This window comes from Phyllosticta capitalensis (genome assembly GCF_038381095.1).
Source record: "Phyllosticta capitalensis strain CBS 128856 chromosome Unknown BKA78scaffold_7, whole genome shotgun sequence".
In the NCBI taxonomy this organism is placed as follows: Eukaryota; Fungi; Ascomycota; class Dothideomycetes; order Botryosphaeriales; family Phyllostictaceae; genus Phyllosticta; species Phyllosticta capitalensis.
This window is the reverse complement of record NW_027117445.1, coordinates 267,659-284,235: the sequence shown is the minus strand read 5'-3', so window position 1 is coordinate 284,235 and position 16,577 is coordinate 267,659. Positions and strand designations below refer to the sequence as shown.

Genomic DNA, 16,577 nt, shown 5'->3' with positions numbered 1-16,577 from the left:
AATCGTGGTAGCAAGGGATCCGGATCAACACGTCGGTGGTGGTTCGATGGTTCGGAGGCAGCGCGTGGCGGCCCGCAAGCGAGCAGGGCTAGCCGTAAACGGCATTTCGCCTCGCCTGGAGCGCTTTGGATAGTCTGCGCGTCCGTTTGTTTGCTCACAGCGTCGACGGATGGGGAAAGATGAAGCTCAGCGAGCGGGTCGTTCTTCGCGGCAGGGACGAAAGGAAGGAGAGCGGTAAGGCTGTGTTCCGAGAGCGTGTCTCGGCCATCTCATGAGTTACTCGTGGATGGAGAGTCGTTCTTTGGCTGTGCTGCTGTGATGGATAGGTTTGGTCGTCAAGCGGCCGCTGCTGGTGGTGGGGGGGGGGAACTGAAGCTGAATTGAGGGGGAAGCTGCCCATGACGGCTTTTGGGTGCCATGGAGTAGAGCAGAAACGAGTGGGATTGTGCGCATCGGACGCTCGCATTGGCGCTGGACCCTCGAGCACCTCCAGAGTCTCAATGGACTGACCAACTGGAAAACAGGGTGCCGAGTTCCAAAGAGATGGGGGGGCTGCCTCCTGGTGCTTGGATGCGTGCAAGGCAGAGAGGGAAATTTTACAGTGTCGAGCCTTGGTCCCTTTTTCGCCAGACGACGCTTAGTAAATAATGTTCGGCATGCATGAGCTGGGAAGATGGACTGACAGGTATTTTCCCCTCGCTCTTCCTTGTCTTGTCGCTGTCTTGGAGAGCGCCTACACGGTCCAATTCCTGAGGTGCAGTATCAACCCGCTTGCGTCAAGACCGCGCGAAGACACGGGACCTTGGTTTGGCGCTCCTCTTCACCCCAAACCTCCAACAAAAGGCGCATAGAAAATGAGTCAGAAGAAAAGGTCAAAAGAGATGGGGTGGTCTCCGGAGGACCACCTGGTCTTGCGAGCTTTTGCGCACATGAATTGCCATATTACCTGGCTACCTCTGAGCATCGGAGCAGTTCTTTGAATGAGCTACTTTTTGATGGAACAGCGGTCGAAAGGTCATGGGAAAAGCAGGAAAAGGAAAAGAGCGATGCCCAAGAAGGTGATGAAAGGGAAGAGCCGACTGCCCAAACTCCATCGAGAAGTTTGTTGTCTATTTCAGGCGTCAGTATAAACCCGTCAAATTCAGGGGGTTTTGCGCATGATGGGCAGTCCTTGCTACGGCCCTTTGGCAGACCGTCGATACATTTGTGTAAACCCAAACGAGCCGAATGGCGCGTGTTTGAGGCAAAGGCTTGAGAGCGAAGGACTACGGTGTTGCAAAACTGGAAAGAGGAAAGGAGAAGTGACTTGTTCTCGGTCGGGAAAGGGCAGACCGAATGACGCTTTCTTGCCACCGCCGCATGGATGCAGGGCCTTTTGATTGGCCAGGAGGAGATGAAAGACGCCTATGAAAATGGAAACCTGGAAGTTGGAGAAGACGGTCGGCATTGCGCTCGAGGCGTCATCGCTGTGGTATGAAATAGCCCCTGAAAGAGGTGCAAGTATCCACCTGTGAGTGCTCTGCCGACTCTTCTTACAATGTAAGCTTCTCGTGGATTCTAGCCAGTACAGCAGACATCCTTTGCTTCATCTCATTGATGCACATGCCCACTGGAAGCACGAAGATCTCCGATTCATGCTTCATTAGCTCCGGAATCTCTCGATTTCTTAAAGAGGTTTGCCTGTTTTCCATCCCATGCTGGGCGGCGACTTGCTAGGATTGTAGTCGCTCATGTTCAGGGGTAAGTATCTTGGGGATACTCACAATCTTTGAACGTAGGTCCTCCTTCGCAACTGTAGTCTGAAGCTCACTACCACTGGACATCTTCAACACATACACGCGCAGCCAATGACTGCAGATGGCCGTCACAGACTCGCCCAGCAAAGGCAAGGTAGGACGAAGGAATCCATACATCTGCTTGTCTGACACGCAGTGATCCGCCAGTGCAAGCAAGCAACCAAGCAAGCTCCCGCTGACTAACACCACGTGCACGACAACGACAACGACCGGCAGCGGTAGCGGTGTGCAGTAGACGCAAGATCGGAAAAAGCAGGGAGGACAAACGGCTGGCTTGCTGGCTGGCTGGCGGCAGGCAAATATCTTTGTGCGCTCTGAGGTCCGATGCAAAGATGCATGTGAGCACGTTTCTCTCTGCCGTGCTGCGCGCTGCGTGCCGTGGTGCCGAAGAAAGGCATGTCGCTGTCGCGCGACGTGGGACGATAACGATGACATGCCCGTCGGCCGGCTGGTAGGCTGCCGGGCTGGTGGGATGGGTGCATCGAGGTGAGGAGTGACTGGTTGGCTGCTGGCTACGAAGTGAGTGAGATGCTGGCTGGCCTGCTGGTGTGCTGCCACGGAAGTGAATATTGCGCCGTGTTGTGCGTGTGGCTAGCTTGATAGGAGGAGATTGAGTGTGGGTGGACAGGGCGATGCGTATCGATCGGATCGGGTGCGGTGGAGTGGATGGAGGATGGGAGGAATGTGTGGAAGAGGGAGGGGGCGTGTGAGATGAGATGAGATGATGGATGCGAAGATGGAGGTGGGGGCTGGTTGGATGGAAAGTACTGCTAAGGAGAGAAGCATACATGCATCCACAGACAGTGATTGTCAACAGGACCCGATGATCCTCGTTGATCAGTATGCGATCTGTCAAAAGATGATGAGATCCAGATTGTTCTAGACAGTCCATCAGCCGTTGATCACTCGATGCTGCTCCTCCAGATGACGCTTGTCACCATCTCTCCATCTTGTAACCCACTCCCCCTCTGACTTGCCAATCAAATCCAGCTTTAGAAACAGATGATTGGGCGTCCATCAAGAGCCCGCCATCTTGGGTTCCATCGCCTGCCAGTAGTTAGCAAACAATCGACAAGTCCGTCAGTCAGCCGCGACTTACTCTCAGCTCCATCCTCCTACGACGCACTCACAACATACCGCACAAGACCAGCCCCAGCACCGACAGCGGCACCGCAGAGCCGATCGTGCATACACACGCAACTCGATAAGGCGCACCTGACTGACTCACCCACCCAACTCGTCTCCTGTGCCTCGTTGCAACGCTCTCTGGCTCGCTCGCTCGCTCGCTTGATCCTACACGCGTTGCTGACCGCATGCATTCGATGGATCGAAGCGCACGCAGGGCTGGGCCACGCATCCACCAACCACCTCACCGATTGACTGGTTGGCTGGCGCTGTGGGCAGGCATCGGGGCTACAGCATGTAGCATGCTGTGCGTTGGACGCAAGCAGGCGATAAGGCAGGCACCTTGCGCCCAGCGCCTGCCCGTCTATATCAGGTGCCGAGGTGCGTCGTTGCTAACGAGGCGCACGACATATGTACAGTTTGTGTGTGCAGTGCGCGCCGGTAGGGGAGGGGATACACGGGTAGGCGGTGTGTCGGTTTTTGTGCTACGGGAGCTGCAGATGAGATGCATGCCCAGAAGCAGGAAAGACATTTGTTGGGTGATTTGGGAAAGTGCTTGACAGAGAATCTTGGTAACAGAGAAAATTCTCGACTCAGCGGAGCATGTGAAGGATGAGAGACCAAGTCTCGAGTGATGATGGAATGGACGGAAAGTTGAAAAAGACTGCGACTGTGCGGAAGAGAAAATTGGAAGAGATTCAAGTGTTGGGAGAAAGACACTTCACTCTGGGTAGAAGCAGGAAACATTACTACTCTCCAAGACAAGTATAATCCAACTGCTTACCGCCAGAAGTTGCGATAAGGGAAGCACGCAAGGGGAAACACCCCCTGGCATTCCCCTTACCCCTTCCGCCAAACTGTTCTCCAAACAAGCGGTAAACAATGTCACAACGATGACAATAACCCGAACACTTTTCCAACGTCGTGAGACGGCAAGAGCCAGTCTCCACCTCCGTCCATCGCAGACTCGGTTTCACCACGGGTCAAGGGGGCAGTTTATTTGCCCGTCCGGACGAGAGAGGAACATTGCCGTGCGAGGATGATTCTCCACTCCGGAAATTCTGCTCAATTTCCTCCAGAGTGGACTCTAAAGCGGTGAAGCAAAATCATCCCAAAAAGACAGGGAATCGTGCAAGCGACGGCAATAGCCGCTCCCCACATCACCCCATCCATTATCGTCGAAGCCATCCATCTCCCCACGTGTCGCAGGTCAGCCAACAACAACAAGGGGGACAACATTGTCCGGCCGGACGAGAGAATAGAAGGGAGCCGCCGTGCAAGAAATATTTTCTAACCCCCTTTGCCACTCTTTCCCCTTGCTCTTGTGTTTGGGTCAAAAAATCTTCGTTGACGTCAAGACAGCTGTAAGCGAAAAATAATGCGAAAAAATACGCAGGCAAAACAGAAAAGAAAATTACAATCCCGACCAACCGCACATCATGCACGAGACGGCAGCAGCCGCTCTCCACGTCTCCGCGCGAGTCGCGCGCGGATCAAGTTCTGGTCGAGAGATGGAGACCACGTTGTCCGCCCGCCGGACGATAGACGCGTGTAATGCCGCGGAAGAGTGAGAAATTTTCTCCCACACTTACCTCTGCCCTTTGAACCTACAACCGGAGCCGACAGACAGCATGCTGTGCTCGAATCCACGGCTCCGCTGGTCGAAAGGGAAAAGGTCGTCCGGTCGGTTTTGAGAGAGATGCAAGCGCAACATTGCCGCGGGGGGCTTGGAATTATTTTTCACTCACCTCTGGCTCGCTTGGTCCAAAGCAGCAAACGTATGTACTGTACCACAGTGCTGGTTTGGACAAGGAGCGCGGCATCCATGCAACGGCAACAACCGCTGAGCTCTCCTCAACCAGCCTTCTCAGCCTGTCAATCATGCCTCTGTGAGTAGGTAGCGCAGTTATCATCCAGTGATGCCGTTGCATCCACGACCGGACGAGAGCGCAACACGGACGCGCGGGAAGAACTCCTTCTTTTGCCTCCCTCCTTGTTGGCCTTGCAGTACGGCAGTACCCTTTCTTCCATGCTCTTGAATCCTTCGCTCCACAGCGGCGAATGGACAATCATGTGTGTCCCGAGTCCCGATTGACGGCATGCCGTGCAGTTGACGGCAGCGGCCGTTTGGTCGGAATACCTAGTCTTCCTACGTCCGGCTCCACTCGAGTATGTGCTTCTCCTTGGCCTTGCAATACGGCAGTACCCTTTCTTCCTTGCTCTTTCTTGAATCTTTCGATCCACAGCGGCAAAAGAGAAAAGAAAATCATGTCGGCGTGCCGTACAGTCAACGGCAACAGCCGGCCGGTCGGAGTACTCTACGTCCAGCTCCACTCAAGTGTCAATCTCATTCCTTCGCACTTCTCTCGCCACGTGTCGAACAAGATGGAGAAAGTTATCCTGTCTGCTTCAAGAAACAGTTGGAGACGCGCACTCAACGACCCGCCAGAATGGACGGCGAGTCAGCCGGCTGGCCAGGGGTAATAGAGTCATTGCCGGAGGAGAAGCGCTGCTATAACGCCCGCATGCCCGACTACGCGTGGACGTAATGTACACGTACAAGTCCGGGCGACCATTTTCGAGAGAAGGATTGTGGTCGGGAGGGAGGGAGGGCGCAAGCCTTGGCGTGCTATGTACTTGCCAGCCTGTCCGCTGTGCAGTGACTGCAAGCCGCCGCCACGCCCCAACGTTGGACTGGACTCGAACTTTGGAAAAAAAAAAAAAAAAAAAAGGCAGAAGACAAGACCTGCCATCCCGAATGTGTAGGTACAGTACCAACGCCTCTTGGTCCTAGTTGAGGCTCGAGACACGCGCAGCGGGAGCTTTGTCTAGACTCTGGGATCGTCATTCAGCCAGAACGATGCAAAGATTGGAGGAGCGGCGGTGGAGGAGCAAGAGACCATAATGTGCCATGCCCTGCCCTGCCCTGCCCAGACCAACCTAAGCAGTGAGTCCCTGATCTGGTCAGGCGCGCCATATCTGGCTTTCACAAGAGGGACAGGCGCTGGAGGCGTGTGTGTGCAGGCAGGCAGGGAAGAACAGTAATGCAAGCGCGCACTGATTCAAACCAAGGCCTGAATCTGAGTAGGTTGTCAGTCAGTCAGCCAGGACCCGAACCTGAACCCTAACTCCCAAGCCCGCGAGCCCGCCTGTCTGCCTGCCTGCCTCGTTTCTCTCCGCGGTCGTCCGTGGATGCTGGGTCATGGGCGCCTGTTGGTGCCACCTCGCGCATCGCATCGGAGGAGAGGCAGGCCAGCGGGCTGCGTGCTCCTCGTCCCTGCAGGATCGCAGGCACATGGGCGTCGGTGGGCAACAAGCAACAAGCAACTTGCAAGCAAGACACACAAGCACAGGCGCTCGATGGGCGCGGCGCCGGCGGAGCGGGTCAGAGATGGCGGAGATCGAGGGGGCGTGGTTGGTGGGATGGGGGTGGCGTGGAAAAGCAGTGCCTGTATGTACGAGATGGGATCCATAGTTCCTCGAGAGTCAATCTGGCTGAGAGTGGTGTGTGAGATGGTGTGCCACCACCACGACCGCGTCTCCCAGCCAGCAACTCTCAGCCCAGCTTGTCATGACGTTTCGTACAGCAGCAACTTCAAGGGCAGCGGAGATGTGACCTGGTTGGGAAAAGGGAGCACACGCGCTTGGAGGCAGATATGCTTATCGAGTCGGGGCTTCCGTTGAGATGGCTTGCAACGTCTAGCGAGATGCATGCGCTCGTGTAGCAAGGCTGCCGCGTAGGTTTGTGTGTTCGTTTCTTGATGCCTTGGCGGCTGCGTCCGGACAAGGCAGGCCAGGGACAATCTCTGGATCTCGTTGGTGGCTTGCAACAAAAAAAGGACTGACCATTGTGCGGCTGTCCGTCTGCAAGATGAACGACATGCCACGGTGACAGGGCGGACGAGAGGCGCCGTTTCTGTTCCGCCATCTGTGATGAAAGAGTCGAACATCCGTGTCACCATCAGTCCCCCATCGCGACTTGATCACCGACTTCGTTGCCTCAGGCGCTCATCCGTCGTCATCCGCGTGTCGAAAAGACCAAATATTCCGAGCCCCGAGCTCGTCATCCTCTCCGAACCTTTTTTTCTCCACGCTCCATCTGCCGGCATCGCCAAAATCTGCCTCTCCAGGAAACCCGCCGCGCAGCCGCGTCGATTCGTTTCACGGTGTTTCAAGAATTTTGGAACCCCATGCAAGGCAGGAGATCTTGTAAGGCCAAAGAAAGACCCCAACAACAAGCAAGTAGAGGCGAAAACAACAGAGCAAAAGAAGCATCGACTGCCGAAACAACAGCCCATCCAACCAATGTTGGCCGTGACGGAGGTACGCACGCGGCGCCGGCCTGCTCAGCACAGATCTCATAAGCCCACCTGCCTGGCGGAGATCTGCCTCATGCCACGTCCAGAAAAGGTGGTTGTTTGGGTTGATGGAAATATTTCCCAGCGGTCTGGCCTGTCCGCGTTTCGTCTCATCTTGTCTCATCTGGCTGGCCTGGCCTCTGGCTGGCTGGCTGGTTGGCCCCTTCTCCGATTTGAATAATCTGCAGGGCCGCGTGCCCACCTACCGCACCCACACTGCACGGCAGCCGATCCGCTCAGTCCACCGTCAGGCGCGTGTGTGTCGTGACGAGGGCGGCATCTGCCGGCTGCTGGCAAGCCAAGTCCGCCTCTCACGGGGTCCAGAGTGTCCAGCAGAGGAAGAGAGCGTCATCAGGTCGTACGATGTTGGTGATTTGATTATTCGCGGACAAAGTTTTGTAGCCTTTGCTGCGTGCCAGTTGGCAGCGCAAAAGCGCGAGCCATCATGATGCGGTTTCGCTTCTTTTCCCTTTTCGATTGATGCACAAATGCACGTTCTTTCTGTGGTGCTTTGCTGCTGCTGCTGCTGGGCTGGGAAGACGGGTGTTGTTTTCCAGCCAATCTGCGGCTTCAGAATGGAGATGAGAGATGCATGAGAGGTGGCCTTGGCTGGGACCTCTCCTTTTCGTCCCGGATCCCGTAAAACGGCCAACGGCACAACGGCCGGGGATGAGCGCGAGACGAAGATGGTCGGCCCGGAGCGCAGAGGAGCCGTCCGTGTTTGGCGTGAGGCTGGAAATTCCAGTCGTGGGGGCCGAGACTCTTGTTCGGGACCAGATCATGACGTCCTCGACGCGACGGGAAGGGGAGGGGTAAGCGAGCAGATTGGAAAACTGGAGAAAAAAAAAAGACGATTTGATGAGATGAGATGGCAGATGGGCGATGTGGCCGATGCGATGCGGCGGCGGGGAAAGATGGATTAGGAATGTGTTGGTTGAGTCCGTGCCCTGCCCGGTCTTTGCATATGTGCCCGGTTGCAAGTGGGCGCCTGTGTATGTGTGTGTACCTACTCTACGCGCCAGAGGCTGTCAGATACGCGAAGCTTGCGCGACATGCTCGCTGCCAGGTCCCTTTTTTTCCCCTTCAGCCTCGCGTTTCTTTTCTGTTGTCGTTGTCCATGTCTGGGGCGGCAAAACCGCGGAACCCGTCGTCACAAGCAATTTTCCTTGCCTAGTTGTTGGTTGCTTTTTTCCAACACCTCATCACCCATCACGGCTTGCAATGCCGCACCGCACAGTTCGTGTCCATATCCGTTCCTGTCCTTCGTCTCTCGGCAGACAGGCAGCGTGTCATCCCCTGGCGTACCGTCTCCACACCCACTTGTGCAACTCCCGCAGCAGCAGCGAGCGCCAGCACCACCACGCAGCCCCGTCCCACCAGATTTCAATCTCACCATCTACATACGAACCAAGATTCATGCACCCCAGCGATCTGTAGCCCAGATCTGACCCTTGCCCAATGGAGCAAACTTAGGCGAAAGGGACCTTTTTGTGGAGTAGTTGAGCGGCCGACGATGGCAGGGAGCGACAGCTGATGACTGACTGCCAGGCTGGAACTTTTGTGCCTGTCCGCTTCTCCCCTTAGCAGCCAGCGAACGCATTTTCCAATTCGATGCTCGAGTCCGCTCGCTCGCTGCCGTTTGGAACGTCTCTTTTTCTTTTTCTCGTACTTCTTCGTTCCCATTCCTCTTGTTGGTTTTGCTCCCTCCCTGTCCTGCTCTGCCCTACACAAACAGCCGCAGACCGCACTTGATGTGCATCCCTTCCTCAACACCACAAGTCGACAACTGATTGACACTCCAGTGTCACCAACACCAACAATCAAGCATGAGGATGGTCAATCAATCTGGACATGTCGGCAATCCTCCAGCGCAGTCCGACCCTGTGGCAGCCAACCAACATGCTGCGTAACGTGTCCCTCGGCAATCAAGATCCTCCTTGCCATCTCATCTCATCATTGACGATCCACTCTCTACGGCATCTCCTGAGAAGCTGCCTGATTTGCTGCTTCGGCTCAAGGTCACCACCACTGACTGGTCCACCACCACCGTCATCAGCAAGCCGTCCCAGAGTGGTCCCGGCCGCCAGCCACATTGCCGCCGCTCGCTCGGTAGGTCAGCCTTGGATCGGGCAATTGTCCCACTGCTGCCCACGTGGGTGTTGGGAGATTGTCTGGGCGCGGCGCAGCAGAGCAGAGGGGAGCAGAGCGCCGAGGCCGTTGCGGGGCTGGTTGGTTGGCTGCGAGAGGAGTGTTGGATTGATGGATGGAGAGGTTAACGATTACCGTGCTGTTGACTGCGCGTGTGGTCAGGCATGCAACAAACCCAAGTGCTTCGCCATGTGGTGGTTGACATGAGGGAGAGGAGACGTCGAGGCAGCAGCGCAATATAATTTCCTCCATCTCTCTCCCCTATGTAGTCACTGTACCTCACCAGCCATGGCCCAACGATTCTCTTGATCCCTTTTTCTCTCTTCCTCTCTTGCCCCTCCTCTTTCTCACACAGCCAACTTGCTCCATCAAATCCCATCCACATTCTCATCTCACCTCATCTCATCCCCTCCCAAGTTTCTCAAATCTCACCCCACCACACATCATCATCCCACCGCACCGGCACCTGCTGCTCAAAGAGGCAACTCGTCCAAACACCCAGGTAGGTCGCCAAACAGGCCTTGCGGAACTTGCCAGACAAGCCTTAGCCGGGTATGTATTTCAAAAAATCCCCATCATCCTTCATATCATGCCACCAGCTAGTTAGCTCCACGCAACGCGACGCTCCTACGGACGGACGGACGGACGGCGGGACATGCCGTCCGTCCGCTCGCGTGCAGCGTACAGTAGGTAGGTGCCCACACTCAGTCGTCAGCACCTGTCAAACGTCCAAAAGAAAAAGCAAAAGCAACAGCGCTCGCTCGCTCGCAACCACGCCATCGGTAAACAGCTCCATCAATCAAGCAAGCAAGCGACGAATCGGCTGCGTAGGTCGTTGCGGAGGCTCCCAGTCGGGCTCGGGACTCGGGACTCGGCTAAGGCGCGTTCGGTGGAGAGCGTCCCGGCTGAGGAGGTACCTCCGCGAGAGGAGGGAGAGGGTGTGATTGGTTGGTTTTTTGGTTGGGTTTTTGAAGGCTGGGACCGGTGCGTCGGGATTGCATTTGGATTTTTTTGATGGTGGTCGGTTGGTGTTTGATGGTGCGTTGGGTTGAGATGGAAAGGTATGTAGGTTGTTTGTACACGACGACGACGCGCGCATGTGGCGCGTAGCGAGAACAATTGCAGTAGAAAGTGAGGAAAATTGAGAAAGGGCAAGAAGAGAGAAGGGAAATGTTGGTATGTAGGAAAAGAGAATGTGGATTTATTTTCCAGCTACCCTCCGCACCTCTCAACTCCTCCATCCATTGAAAAAACCCAATTGGTCAACAGTTCGCCCAATGTAAATTCCAAATGCTCTGTATAAACAGCAACACAACTGCCACCGGCCTGGAAGATCTGTTACTTCTTTCTTGCTCTGCTAACGCTGCAAATACATGTACAGCTAGTAGGCAGGTAGTCTGTAGAGGAAGCCTTCCAAGCTGTCAACTTCTTCCAATAACCACGAGCGTGTCAACGCTACTTACATATGCCAACACTATTGCTTGTCAAATTGCCAATTCCCCAACTCCCTCCCCCAAATAATCCCATCAACGCAAACAGCAAAAGTTCGCGAAACTCCAACCCGCCAGTCCGGTTGTCGCATCTTTTCTACCTTCGCATGGCAGCGGGCAAGTATCAAGCTGTCGGAGTGGTCGACCCAATCCGCAAATATTAAGCGAGTTCCTCCGCCCATCTCATCAACCCTGTTCCCCACCCAACTTACCCACCCACCACCCGTCGGGCGAGATGTGATGAGTGATGGACCCTGGGCGAAAAACGATGCCCCTTGATCGCGCTAGTGTTGATAGATCGTGCCTGTCGCTGTGCCTTGTCTAGCGCGCTAGGTAGCTTGCAACTAGCTCATCGCTGCTAGCTTGGTCTTGACCGTGGGTGGTGTCGATGAGAGCTTGACGTACCGTACCTACCCCACACATCAAGAACCTGAGATTTTCGAGAGCGTCGATGACTTGGAATGTTTGAACTGTTTGAAATGTCTGACTTGGTTTGTGACGATTGCATTCGCTCGCCGCCCTTTGCCCTTTGCTCCATATCCGTACTCCTATACCTAGGTAGCTTCCTTTGTGGTGGTGGTGGTGGTGGGGGGAATATGTACAACTACTACACACATACTAGATGGGTATCTACTTCAGCACAAGAAAAATCCGCGTTCGCGTCGCTCGTCCGCTCGTCCGCTGCTTCTCAACTGTCCAGACAGTAAAGCAAAGCACGCTCAAAAGTCCTGAAAGATCGAGAGGCATGCACCCAACACCCGTGATGCGCCAAACTTTTGTTTTCCTCCTCTGCTCTGCTGTTTCCCCTCTCCCTCTCCTGCCTTCGGATTCACTTCTTCTTCTTCTTTTCATCTCCACTGCGCTCCTCCTGTCTCGCTTGAATCGGTCAAGTCGCCGTTGCTCACCATCGTCGCCACCCACGCATCGCCGCCTGTCATGTCCAAGACGAGCAGAGCGCGCCAAGTGTGCGGGCTAGAGATTGCAGGAAGCTTGCCGCGCTGCCCTGCCCTGTCCTGGCCACCCCAATCGGCACCCCAACCAAGCAAGTGGCCAACAACACGCGCAGGAAGCGCGTCCGCCTGCATCGATGCCATCGCCCGTACCGCTCGCCGACCATCACCACCGTGACCATGCAACGATGAGAAAGACGAGGGTGAAATGCGCAAAAATAGCTGCCTCACAGTATGCGCATGGAGGCGCGCTGGTCGTGGCGATTTAGAGGCCGCTGCTCATGACGCACCATCGCTTCTTGCTTCGCGCTCTGCACCCGACAGACGCAGCGGCCATCTGCAGGGCGTTTCCGTTTTGGCATCCGCTGGCGTGCGTGGTGGAGCTATGCTGCTGTGGGCTGGGGCGCGCAGACTACAGCAAGGCAAGCTGTGGGCTGGCGCGCTGGGCTGGGTGCAACAAGATTTGGTGCAACGGCGCAATCTCGTCAAGGGCTACGCATTTGGGAACCGGCAGCGTCAAGATGCGTCTGCGAGGGTCTCCCAGCGCACACCCACCTCGCAGCTCAGCGAGCGAGCGCAGGCCCCCGGCGCAAGTGGTGTCTTTCCGACGGTGGGGGAAAAAGTAAAAAAACAATCATGTCAAGGTAGATCTGCGACGACGGCGCTCCATGCGGCAGCGCCCCCGAGCGCTTCCCTTTTTTGGAACCACAGCTTGCTCGCTATGCTGGTGGCGATCCGGGACCGAGAGATTTGGGTCGCAGGTTGGAGCTGCCAATGGGCTGCTTATTGGCGTTGGCTCCCATCTTGCGGGTCAGCTTGGCGTAGTCTGCGTGGTGTGTGAGTCGCTGTCGTCATTTTGGCTCAATGGGGACACTTACGCAGGCCGCAGGCGTTGCACAAGGTGCGTGCGCCATCTGGACCCCTCCGCCACTCTGGAGTTTCCGCTCGATTACAGCTGTGACATCGCCCTGGGGGCGCAGCGCGCTGCAAGACAAGTCAGCGCCGACAGAAGTGATATTATTCCGGTTTCAGACAGACTTACTCCTCTGCGTTTTTTGGAGTCTGCACCAGCGAAGCCACCGCCACCCTTGGTGTCCTCGCCATACTGACTTGATTCTTCTGGCTCAAAGCCATTTGCCGCCTTGTACCGCGGGTCTTGGGGCTGTTCAGGTATTTGCGCTTGTTGTGTTGTGAGAACCACCTCGCGGATGCGGACGAGCGAGTCGACGATGCGGTGGCCTTGCTTCATCATGTCGTCGACCTCTTGAATCGGGGGCGTTGACCCCGGCACAGGTCCAGTCCGCTGGGCCTGGTGAGCCCGCTGGCCATAGACTCGCAGAAAATCGTTCAGCCGCCCCGTGCCTTCAGCAATCTGCAACTATTAGTCTTGGTCGTCTTAAAGAAAACCATGTACCCACCTCGTTCAGAGATGCCTCAAAATCGAAATTGTCCAGATGGCGCTTGACCGACTCGCCAAACATGGCTGGCCCAGCGTTGCGTCCTGCTCTTTTGCTTTCCTCGGCTCTTCTTACTTCAGCGCCATCCGATCTCCAGGTGGGCGGGTAGGTTTGGGGAGCCGAGTAACCTGGTCCAGGGGCCGGATACCCGGGAGAAGCATGATTCGCGGGCGGTGGAGGAGGAGGCGGGCCGGAGTAGGAGGCGTATGGAGTAGAGAAGGTAGTGTAACCAAATGGTTGTTGCTGTTGTTGTTGTTGCTGCGGCGGCGGCGGCGGTGGTGGCTGCTGTTGTTGCTGCTGCTGCTGTGGCGGCATGTTGGCCGGCGGTGGGGGATTTGGAGGATTTTGGTCGTAGGGAGCCAGTGGTTGATAGTGGTGGTAATTCGCTGGAGGTCGCGAGCCATTTACTGGTGACGGTTCCGTCCGGAGCGGGTGCAAAGTAGGTAGGTTGGGGTTGTGGGAATTCGGAAGCGTGGGCCGTGGAGGTTCCTGGTGTGGTTGCGAATAGGGCGGTTGAGCTGGAGGATTCATAAAGGGACTCCGCGGCCGGGGAGGAGGCGGCGGGGCAAAGTGGGCAGGCGAGTCTTGAAAAGGTCGTCGTCCAGAGTCGTGGTGAGAGGTGACGGATGGCGGCGGGGGTTGGTAGAATTGAGAAGCGGGCGGAGGGACAGACGTGTGCGGGTAGGGCATGCGCTGGTCGGAACCCAAAGCCTCGTGGATGGAGGGGAGAGATTGCCTCACGGGAGCGGGCTTTTGTTCCTGCTCGTCGCCAGAGGTGCGGCGCGAGTCGGGAGGGGAGACGAGGCCGGCCAGGCTGGCGGGGGGATGACGAACATATGGCGGCGGCGGCGGCGGGTTGTTGTATGGAGACGAAGGGCTAACCATGGCGGCGATGGAGTGTTTTCTCAAAATGTCCTTGTCGTTGTCCATTTGAGCAATCGAGGGCAAGAGGCTGCTGCAACGGGAGAGGTCAGATGCGAGTCAAGCGGGGTGCAAACAAAAGACGAGTGAGGACATACGTCTTGCGGGCGGTCGTGTCCATTGCGACGGGCGCAGTTGGATGGTGTCGACGTGGTGCACCAGGCTACCTGTCGCGACCCGCAGAGTGCAACGGCGAGGCGTTGGAGCGCTGGCGTGATGTAATGCCCGCGCAGGTGGGTGTGGTTGACGGCGGGCGGGTAGACGAGGGCGGGCAAGCGGCGGCGGGTAGTTTGGCAGAAATGGCGTCGCAGAGCAGAGCAGAGCAGAGCAGGGAGAATGGGCGAGTGGAATGTCGTGAGGATGTAGAGGAAGAAGAGAGTGGATGGACGAGATGGAGGTGTAAGAGCGAGTCCCGTGACTTTGGGCCAGATTGGGGAGGGACTGGGAGAGAGAGCAATTTTTATCTGGGCAGACCCGACGGGGATAATTAGGACGATGAGATGAGCAGCGATAGATGGGATCGGGAGATGGCAGCGGACATGGACATGGACATGGAGCAAACAGGGCTGGGCCGTTGGATGCCCGCCAGATTCTACCCCCAGTCCCAGTCTGCGGATCCGGCGGGGCGGAACGAATAGAGACAATGCTTGATCTTTGAAGCGACACGTGTGCCAGTCAAGTACTCCTCAGGCAGTACAACCACACTCACGCGAATGCATGCACGATCCCAGATTGGCTTGCAAACCAAGACAACTTTTACAAAAGATCTCATCTGTTTCAGCGCTTGACTCTTTTTCCTCTCGGCCTCCATTCTCGATTCGTTCTTTGCGCCCGGCTTGCTCAGCATGACCAAGACCAAGTGCTCTTCACAACCTTAATCTCACCGGTCCCCTCTGCGATTGCGTTTCAGATACGCCTCGATGCTTTACCGCCCGTGGTTAGCTTTGCCGTCCATTTTTTTTGTATTTTTATTTTTTGAAATTGTCAGGGAAGAAATTGACGGCAGATCCATCTGCATCTGGGGCTCCGAATCGATCCGCCCACCGCACCGCCGTATCCGCTGGCCGGGCATCAGGAACACCACTCACCACAGACGCCACCAAACCCTCTTCGACCAAACCCTTAGGTTGCTTCTTCTTTCTTGTTGCATTTGCCAACACCACATTTCTTCTCTTTGAACGACTTCTCCCAACGTCACCAACACAAAGCAACTCCACCAACTCCCAGGCCCAAGATTTAAACTTTGTCGTATACCGGGCTCATGCTTGCCCACCGCCAATCTTGATTGCAACTTGATCCGATCCGATGATGTCAAAGCGTCGTCGTCTCAGCCAGCATCATCCCGCCAGCACCCACCAAGAACATCGACTCTAGCTCCACATCCGGAAGCGACGTGCAAGAGGCACTGTTCTTGGCGGCCAGGCACATTTTGACGACCCAAACACCACGACACGCGCGTCACTCTTTTACTCTGGCAAGAGTTATGCTCGTCCTTAGGAACCGCAACCTTGTCCGCTGCCCGTTGGTTTTCCCGCTGCTCACGCCATGCCACGCCTACACCCACGGACTCCTACCGGCCCGCCACGCGCCAACCCAACCAAGTACCCTCACCCTCGCCCTTCGCCGCCGACGCCGCCAAACGGAAAAAGCCTGTGCCTGTAACAGAACGTGCTGTAACCGGGTGACGGGTACCTCGCTTTACTTCGTCCATCCTTCCACGCCCCCTCTCCACATCGAGGCAAAAACAATGAAAGAGTTTGCCCGCACCCCGACACCCGCGTTGGTTGCGAGTTCGTACGGCGCAACGCCGGCCTGGGCTTGTGGCAGGATTCACGCACGACTGTAGATCGTGGGGCGTTTGCGAGTCAAGCCAGACAAACTGGCGCAGGGCGGGCAAGAGTTGCTCTTTTTTGTGTTGGGCTGTCGTCTTGTCCGGTCCGGTTGTGCGAAGGGCAGGTAGTAGGTCTGTGCTGTGCTTTTGAGAATGTTGATGATGCTGGAGTGATGATGAGATGGCGTTGAGTAATCCGCAGCTCCTTGACCGTCAGCGCGTTGGTGATGCGACATCTAGGTGAAGGGGCCTGACTCAATAGCGGACTGGAGGAGACGCGAATCAACGGTGAGCGGTTGCTAAAGCACCACCCTCTTTCTCTTCTCTCCCTCCATGTTCTCTCTCTTCCCTCTGCGCACAACTCCCTCCATCTCCCATCACCACATCCAGCACTCCGGTCCAGTCCACACCGGCTCCTCCGCGCCATTGCTTTTTTCGTTTCCCCTGCCAGCCTTCCCCTGTCGGTCCCAGTGCATCATCCTTCACCAGGGGTACATAAGC

The 16,577-nt window shown here is 56.2% G+C and overlaps 3 protein-coding genes across 3 annotated transcripts; 2 read left to right on the top strand and 1 right to left on the bottom strand.

Annotated features, from left to right (window-relative positions):
- Nucleotides 1–6,766: 6,766 nt before the first annotated feature.
- Nucleotides 6,767–7,591, top strand: BKA78DRAFT_159588 (uncharacterized protein). The gene has a single exon (XM_066883087.1). The coding sequence runs from the start codon at nucleotides 6,855–6,857 to the stop codon at nucleotides 7,458–7,460; it is 606 nt and encodes a 201-aa protein (XP_066742350.1). The 5' UTR covers nucleotides 6,767–6,854; the 3' UTR covers nucleotides 7,461–7,591.
- A 1,332-nt stretch (nucleotides 7,592–8,923) lies between these two features.
- Nucleotides 8,924–9,807, top strand: BKA78DRAFT_159553 (uncharacterized protein). Its single transcript, XM_066883086.1, has one exon. It carries the CDS (start codon nucleotides 9,131–9,133, stop codon nucleotides 9,632–9,634), a length of 504 nt encoding a protein of 167 aa, XP_066742349.1. The 5' UTR covers nucleotides 8,924–9,130; the 3' UTR covers nucleotides 9,635–9,807.
- Nucleotides 9,808–12,539: 2,732 nt separating this feature from the next.
- BKA78DRAFT_159532 (uncharacterized protein) lies at nucleotides 12,540–14,772 on the bottom strand. The gene is made up of 5 exons (XM_066883085.1): nucleotides 14,344–14,772; nucleotides 13,286–14,276; nucleotides 12,910–13,239; nucleotides 12,746–12,851; nucleotides 12,540–12,693 (listed from the first exon to the last, which is right to left on the bottom strand). Exons 1-5 carry the CDS (start codon nucleotides 14,364–14,366, stop codon nucleotides 12,587–12,589), a joined length of 1,557 nt encoding a protein of 518 aa, XP_066742348.1. The 5' UTR covers nucleotides 14,367–14,772; the 3' UTR covers nucleotides 12,540–12,586.
- Nucleotides 14,773–16,577: the final 1,805 nt, after the last annotated feature.

Bases quoted from the DNA above. Each gene is read 5' to 3' on its own strand.
- BKA78DRAFT_159588 (XM_066883087.1), top strand. From the start codon at position 6,855: ATGAAAGAGTCGAACATCCGTGTCACCATCAGTCCCCCATCGCGACTT.
- BKA78DRAFT_159553 (XM_066883086.1), top strand. From the start codon at position 9,131: ATGTCGGCAATCCTCCAGCGCAGTCCGACCCTGTGGCAGCCAACCAAC.
- BKA78DRAFT_159532 (XM_066883085.1), bottom strand. From the start codon at position 14,366: ATGGACACGACCGCCCGCAAGAC. The intron at 12,852-12,909 runs GTAAGTCTGTCT...CTTGTCTTGCAG, and splicing joins ACTCCAAAAAACGCAGAGGA to CGCGCTGCGCCCCCAGGGCG. The intron at 12,694-12,745 runs GTAAGTGTCCCC...CACACCACGCAG, and splicing joins GTGCAACGCCTGCGGCCTGC to ACTACGCCAAGCTGACCCGC.